The sequence below is a fragment of the Panicum virgatum genome, chromosome 5N (genome assembly GCF_016808335.1).
Source record: "Panicum virgatum strain AP13 chromosome 5N, P.virgatum_v5, whole genome shotgun sequence".
In the NCBI taxonomy this organism is placed as follows: Eukaryota; Viridiplantae; Streptophyta; class Magnoliopsida; order Poales; family Poaceae; genus Panicum; species Panicum virgatum.
The window spans coordinates 49570717-49578746 of NC_053149.1; the positions used below are offsets into that span (position 1 = coordinate 49570717).

The 8030-nt window shown below is 46.1% G+C and overlaps 1 protein-coding gene across 2 annotated transcripts; it reads right to left on the reverse strand.

Moving 5' to 3' along the window:
• Positions 1 to 1373: 1373 nt before the first annotated feature.
• Positions 1374 to 7801, reverse strand: LOC120676714 (stress response protein nst1-like). Of its 2 annotated transcripts, none has more exons than XM_039958042.1 (5): positions 6755 to 7801; positions 5489 to 6104; positions 2956 to 4354; positions 2779 to 2874; positions 1374 to 2632 (listed from the first exon to the last, which is right to left on the reverse strand). In XM_039958042.1, the coding sequence occupies exons 1-5, from the start codon at positions 7623 to 7625 to the stop codon at positions 1802 to 1804; spliced, it is 3813 nt and encodes a 1270-aa protein (XP_039813976.1). In that variant the 5' UTR covers positions 7626 to 7801; the 3' UTR covers positions 1374 to 1801. The 2 variants fall into 2 exon arrangements, with proteins under 2 accessions (XP_039813976.1, XP_039813977.1); XM_039958043.1 differs by having other exon boundaries at positions 1484 to 2632; positions 2779 to 2871.
• Positions 7802 to 8030: the final 229 nt, after the last annotated feature.

Sequence of the window (8030 nt, forward strand, 5' to 3'; positions counted from 1 at the left end):
AGGCTCAACCACGGCTCGAACGGCTGTGTCACCAGTAGTTTGCGTGCCGGGAGCCGCGGCCGAACTTCACCCGAGCAGCACCGCCGGCGGATGGAGCCTGGGAGGGGGTGGACGGAGGCTGCACGGCGGCGCGAGGCCAAGGAGAGCAGGGGAGGATGGCGCGGCCGGAGGAGGGCCGGAGCCGGTGTGCGGCATGGCCGGCGAGGCGGTTCTTGGGAGGGAGGCGCCAATGAGGGAGGGCCAGCGAGGCTACTGCCAAGCCGCGCTGAGCTGTGCCGCCGAGATCCGCCGAGCTCGAGGGCCGCCGAGCAAGAGGACGAAAAGTAGGTGTCGCCGCCAAGATCCGCCGAGCTCGAGCCCGGAGAGCTCGAGCGCCACCGGCAAGATTCGTCGAACTCCAGACCGGAGAGCTCGAGCGCCGCCGTCGAGATCCGCCGAGCTCCACAGTGGCGGCGAGCAGGGAGGAGGAGGGAGGGTCGGATCGGCGCCGGGGAGGAGGGGTTGTCGTTGGAGGAGGAGCCGGGGAGGAGGGGCCGCCGGCCTGGGGTGAGGCAGCGGGGTGCGGGGAGGGTGAAAATCTGCTCGTCGTCGAGGAACAAAATAATAGAGGGTTCCAGAGACAAGATATTTATGTAAATGAATCGAGGCAAGTCTTTGATGTAGTATAGATCGTCCGATCAGAATCGAATGGTGTATTTTTTTATAGACGACGTGGAAGGCCTACCCTTGTGCCGTGGGAACGAACTTTCATAAATACCCCCTTCGGATTCGAAAGCCGTACAACACAGTATTTAGTTTGCATTCAACAATGAATCTACTCATTTTGTCGCTTTCGAATTAAACCGTACCATTTACTTGAACACAATATTTCGTCTATTCAACTAAATGATCAGAAAGCTAGCGCCAATCTTTTGTTTGCATTCGACTTTTTTTTGCTTTCAAATTCCAAAACCTACTTAAAAACAAAATTTCTTCTATTCGACTCGATGGCCAGCACCATCTTGTGCTTGCAGTCAACAATGAATATACTCTTTTTGTCGCACCTTTTTTTATTTTGGCAGCGGTTATTATTCTCTAGCCGAGCTGCCATAATATTCTGAAAGTTATTCAAGTTTAATCGTACTGTTTTCTGTCAGTAAAAATTTGAGAACCAAGAAATTACTAAAGTAAAATTCATAATTTCTGTCACATTAAAGCTACTTCAACTAAAAATTATATAGAATTAAAATGATTGCCAGTCAGAACATGAAAATATCTCATAAAACTTGAAATCGAGCCACAATGTCCCCAGGTGTGGTAAAGATATGAGTTACGCCCATAATAGGGCCATGAATAACCAAAGAAATGGCCAATCCCAGAAACAAATCAAACCAGAATTTAACCACATATATTTAGAACAAGTTCCGAATGGGCTGCCGTTTGCGTTCTAAGGGGGCAATGAGGTATCTAAATGAGCTCACAGATGGACGAAACACTAGTGCACTGTTTCGGAACCCTCTTTTCTTTTCTATCTACACCTAGCAAAAGCTGCAGTGAGATATTCATGCCTATGGGGGCACTAGTTCGTGCAAGCAGAAAACAAGGAATGCAGCTGGATGGGCACGGGATGTTTGAGAGGCGTGCCACCACAGCAGGTCCTGCATTCTACAGGCACATACAAGTTCCCATAACCATACCTAGTACACTGCGAACATTACACTAAAGGAGAACGCTCAGATGTAAAGAAAATAACGCATCTCAAAAGGCTCAGCTGAGGGCAAGACCCCAAACAAAAAAGAATTAAAATGGAATAAAAAGGAGTTCAATGTGTACTTTCTGGGGAATTAGGTATCCGAGTTAAATTTACCCTACTTTCCACCAACAAATCTCCAGAATCCTGATGATCGCTTGCAGCGACATCAAGCTTGGTGGCAAGGATAGAGCTCACCTCACCATCCCCAGGATTATCATCAATAACTTTATCAATCTCATCCTCAATAACTGCCTCCGCATCTGTATGCATAGAGGGTCTCTCTTGACCATCAGGGGGGCTAGCAACAGCAGGAGCAACCACCTTGCTTAGGCTCGGTTCTGTCATAGCAGGGGGTATAACCTCCACGTTATCACCTGGTTCTGTCATAGCAAGGGGTATAACCTCCACATTATCACTTGAAGGTGCAACATCCTCCAGGCCATCAGCAGCTGAATCTTTCGGTAAGTCAGCAACGTGTTCTAGATTTGTCTGAGGTTCACCGTCCTCCAGGCCATCAGCTGGTACTTCATTTGCTGAAGGTACCACATCTGTCATTTCCTTGTCAGACACTGTGGTTGCTGGAGGTGCCACCACCAACTCCACCTCTTCGTCAGGTGGTGTGATTGCTGGAGATGCCTCAACACCGAAAGATTCTGTAGCTGCTGCAGTAGCCACCCCTACCGTATTGCCAGGTTCCTGTTTTGACGGTGACCCTTTCTCCATGGCATCAGTGTGATGTTGCAAAGCAGGGTTGCTCACCGCTGATTCCTTCGGGTTGCAGTCAAGCATTTCCATGTCATGACCATCTTCTCGTATGTCCATCTTCTCTTCCATTTTTACAGATGCAAAGGTAGGAATTAAACCCTTGCCAGTCTGGTTCTTGTGAAGGGCCAAAGCTCTCTGTATTGTGGAAAAGGAAAGGGGAGATATTTAACATTCCCATATCTATAAATTGACGGTTAAATTCATAATAGAGCTGATAAAAAGATTTCAACTTTCAAAAACAGAATCATAGAGAAGATTGGGAAAGCAAAATAAGAACTTGCCTGAAAGATAGTGCTGTTACTCTTAAGGTAAAGTGAACTGAAAGAATTTGTGCTTCCATATTTTTTCGTTATCTTTCCAGCATTTCCACCATCCTGCTGCATAAAACATAGTAACAGCATAAGAATAAAAAAACTGGATGACAAAACATATACACAAATTTCAACAAATGTGAATACCTGAGCAAGTTCATTCCTAACAGGGGCTTTTGCTATGCCTAAGTCTCCCAACAAGGATATGCACCTTTTGTACAACTCAGACTCAACTAGATCATGTGACACACTAATTCTGGATAGATAGCTTTTACAAAAGACTGCACCGTTCTTTGAAAGCATAGAAGTCAGAAGTTGTGCTCCTTGAGGAGCTTCCAAACTTTTTGAAGCACTCCTAGAATCACCTTTTGCTTCAAAGTTTTCAGAACCCATGTGTTCAATTTCCTTTTGCTCAACCTGAGGTTGAAGGTTGTATCCACTAGAAGACTCAGAAATAGCAGTGGCTGCAGAGTCAGGCTCTTTCCTAGCAACTGGAAGTTCAGCATCAGGCACTTCATTTAGTCCCTTAGATACATCACCAGTCAGCTCCCACCCTCTGCTGCCAGCATGAGGTCTATTCTGATCCCACTCTTGCCTACCGTACAGATATGGTTCCCCTGGAAACACACCACTGCCTCCACTCCAAACTTGCATGTGAGGTGGGCACGATTCATCCAGAGGATTAGGCCATCCAAATGGGCGCATGTGGGTTGAGAACCTGTCAACAGCATCATGCATGGGATATGAAACTCCTGGTTGGTTCAACTTCATTTGAGGCCTAAGGTTAAACATAGGAGGGCCTGGAAACTGATGAACAGGTGGGTGAAATCCAGGAGCACCATGTTGCATGGGGACGTAACCGTTTGACACTGGAGAAGGCCAGTTTGGCTGATTGTTCCAGGCATGTCCATGTCCACGTACAGAATTCATATCATTCCTCTTTTGATGGCCATGGAACCTCCGATCTCCGCTTTGAGGCCTACGGTCATCGTCATGTGAACCCAAGAAGGGGTCATCATTTCTGTGCCTGACAGAGGGTGGCAGAGGATGATTTGGTGAAGTGCCTGAAAAATGACCACCTCTAATTATGGATGAACCAGAAGGTGTTGGCTCTCTGAACGGAACTTTAACTGGTGTTCTATCTTGATGATGTGATCGTTCTTGGGACTGATCACCATCACGATCTCTGTATTTTGTAAGGTTGTTTCTTTCTCCTTTAGTATCAAGACTACGCCCACCACTAAGGCGACCTGAAAACCTTTGGTCGCCTGAAGATGGAGATTTTTCAGATAACTGTTTTGGTGAACTGTGTTTATCTTTCCTAGGTGTGCGATCATACTGGGATGATGTAGAAATTTCCAATGGTACATCACGAGGTTGGTGATCCTCCTTCTGTTTGAGCCTTTCAGAAGACCAATTTTCTGCATCCCTGTCACGAAGTCTAGAAGCAGGTGTCCTTTCTCTCGCAGAAGACGTTCTCTGACGACTATTTCTCTCATCATGCTGTAATTCTCTCTTTCCATGATCTATTACTTTAGATCCATGCCTGGACATCAATCAATTAACCATTCTAGATATTAGAAGAAAGCAAGCATTCAGGAAAATTGCAGATAACTCAAACAACGTCAAAATCTGTTAATTGGTTGCAAGAAATTATAATATTTGGCATCTAAAACTTGTTTACAGTAGATATCATGAAGTTCAAGTTTATAAACACCTTCCTTGGTCCACTACCTCTGAAAAAAATAAAATAAGGCAGGTGTATCGGGGTAGGTATGATAAACCTTCATAAGTCAATCCACTGAAACGATATATTCTTTTTCTATATGAGGCCTAGAAACAAAATCAACCTCACAAGGACCGGAACTATTTTAGATGGACAAATACTAAGCCTCCACCTAACCAATTAACAGTCTCTTCCAGACCATACTAACATCACATAAACTTTTTGAGGGCTACAAACAAAACCAACCACAAGGAACCACCAACCAAACTATATGAGCCTAGAAACAAAATCAAACTCACAAGGACCAGAACTATTTTAGATGGACAAATATTAATTAAGCCTCGACCTCATAGATGAACCTACCAATTAACTAGTCTATTCCAGACCATACTAACATCATATAAACTTTTTGAGGGCCACAAACAAAACCAACCAAAAGAAGCCACCAACCAAACTATATTTGATAAATAAATTTAACCCTGTACCTCAGAGGAACTTTCCAACCTACAGATCTATTCCAGACCATAATAGATATTGTCTTCACATAATTTCTCACCCAAAATAACTAATTTTAGTCAGCAAACATAACTATAGACACCCATTCATGAAAGCTATTTTCGTGGGACACCCTCAGAAACTTAATTCATTATCCCGCAATGCTAGGAGTTATTCACCTCGAAAATTACCTGTTAATAAAAATAGAATTCACTTGAAACGGTTATAAAAGTTCTATCAGGCTTTCTCTGCACAAAGAGGCGGCTGCTATACATAGAAGCATCACAACAATTTAGCGCACAAACTATGCACCTAAAACATGGGCTTAGTTAGGATGGAACAAATATTCTCATGATTAACATAATAGCACATATAATAAACAGTGTACTGCAAAACTAGGACAAGATACAGCTACAATGCAGCAGCCTTATAGGAGATGAATGCAAAGAGAAAAGTTACCTGCTTTGATCTTTGTCATGATAAGAACTTGGGTTAGGTGAACTTCTTGAATGGATTTTACTTGGACTAGAACTACGATCAGGTCTTGCTCTCTCAATCAGAGAATCCAAGCGCCCACTGCCTGAAGATTTTTCCAAATTGACACGTTGATCACGTGTGCTTGGAGGCTTTAAATCATATTGGTCTTCGTCGTCCTCAGGAGGTCGTTTTTTCCCTCTACTTTCCTTGTACCTATTGCCATAATCCTCATAATGATCACCATCTTGAACTGCATCCTTTCTATAATGGCTCTCTGAGCTTCTGTGCCCATCTTTAGCACTCTTATAATCACTTCTATCACCATCATGACGAGTCACGCGCTCATCAAGAAACTTGTCATCTTGTTGTCTTTTATCCCTTCCAGAATCATCCTTGTACTTTTCCTTATACTTGTCATCATCAAACCTTTGTTCTTTAGAACTCCTAGATTTACCATGTTCATATCTGGACACCTTTCTGTCATCACTGTCTCTATTATCAGCAGGCCACTTATCTGTATCTTCAGAGTCATCTTTCCTTCGGCTATGTTTATCAGGCTGCATCTCAGGATTATTGTACTTCTCTTTTGCTGAAATTTCTGATTCCAAAGAACTAGTTTAGTAAATTTAGTAAACATTACGCAGCAAAAGAAAAGGAAAAAACATACATAAAGGAACTGAAATGAACAGAAGTCAAGCAAAACAAGTAAATAAGCATATACCATTTGGCATCCAATAAATGGTTCTTATACAATCCAGCAACTTCACTGATACACCATACGATTTCAGACAATTGAAAAAAAGTGAGTTCAATCACATCAATTAGCACTACTATCAGTTCTCTCAGATATCAAATGCACAGTTCTCATTAAATAAATCTCCAATTAGAAGGCATGCTATAATTTCTATGATTGATCAACTGCACGCAATCTGTTCAATCTAACAGGAGAGAGGACGGACCAATGTACCAAAGAAAAAATGGACATTACATTGTTCCAGTATAGCAGAAACTGTTTAATCCAAAGGTCACAATCACTTTCTCTAAGGCTAGTAAGATAAACTAGAAATTATTAAAACAATGGTACCAACATGGCAAACCAAGTCTAAATACAATCTGCATAAGAAAAATGTTACACAAGATAGTATATCCCTATGACCCAAACAGTAGTAGCAAGAACATGGCATATGATTGCACATATAGCACAAATGCTATCAGCATTGCAGAACATACAGAAAAAGGGTTAATTACCATTGACCTCGGCGTCTCTCCTATATGAGTAGGCCTCCTCTTCTGCCCTACTTGTCTTTGAGCCACTCTTCCTGCTACCCCCATCCTCATACCTCTCATGTTTGGAATCATAGTCTTTCCTGTCCCGCTCCCGCTCCTTTTGCCTCTCCCGCTCCCACTCTCTCTCCCGTTCCCTGTCCCGTTCACGATCTCTATCTTTCTCCCGCTCCCGTTCTCTCTCCCTCTCCTTCTCCCTCTCTCTTTCCTTCTCGCGCTCTCTGTCTCTACTCCGTTCCCTGTCCCGCTCCTTCTGTCGCTCCCATTCTTTGTCCCTCTCCCTTTCCCTATCCCTCTCCCTATCCCTGTCATCCTTATAATGCCCAGTACTCTCCCTCCTCCCCAAATCCTTCTCCTTCTCTGACCGCCTCTTCCCGGAGTCGCTCTTCGACGCAACCTCCTCCGCTCTATCATCTACAACCACTGCCCGTCTGCTTGACCTCTTGGACTCATCCCCTGATCCCCTGGACTTGTCAGGCAGTTTCTCCGCATCAGCATGCCCAAAAGTCTCGCTCTTAGACCTCTTGTCCACCAGGTGATCGTCGCAAACGCCGCTGTTCCACCTGTCGCTGACCACATCCACCACGGCCTCCTCAACCCTCTCCTTCCTCTTCTTCCCGTGCTCCACGTACCCGTTCCCCGATCTCACGGCCTCCTTCCCCGAGGACGAGCGGCGCCTCTCGGGCTCGGGATCTCGGGAAACCCTAGCCACCGCCGCGGCCTCCTCCCGCGCGCCGGAGGCTGAAGCCGATTCCTCGCCCTCGGACTCCGACCGGTCCGCGGAGCCTCCCCTCCTGTGGGACCGGTGCGACCTGTGGCGCGTGCTACGAGGCATGGCGCCTGTGCGAACACCACCACCGAGTCAGATGCGGGCGCGGGCGACGCGGGGCCCTGAAGCCCTAGGGCGCGCCCGGGATCCGGGGGGATCTAGGCGGCCGTGACGGTGGGGGGAGAGGGAGCGGGCGGGCGCTGGGGTACGGCGGCTAGGGTTTTGGTGGAGTGGGAGAACGGAGGGGGGGGGGGGGGTGGAGGCGGCGGCGGGGGATGGGAGACGACGAGTTCGTGGGTGGAGAAAATGGGGAAGAGAAAAGGTTGGTTGTTTTTTCCGGCTTTGGATTTGGGGGGGGGGGGGGGGGGGGGGGGGGGGGACGGGGTTTGTTTGAGATTTGGCCCGGCTAGTGGTTGCTGTGCGGTGCGGTGCGGTGGGATTGGACAGGAACAGGAGAGACGAGACGAGAGG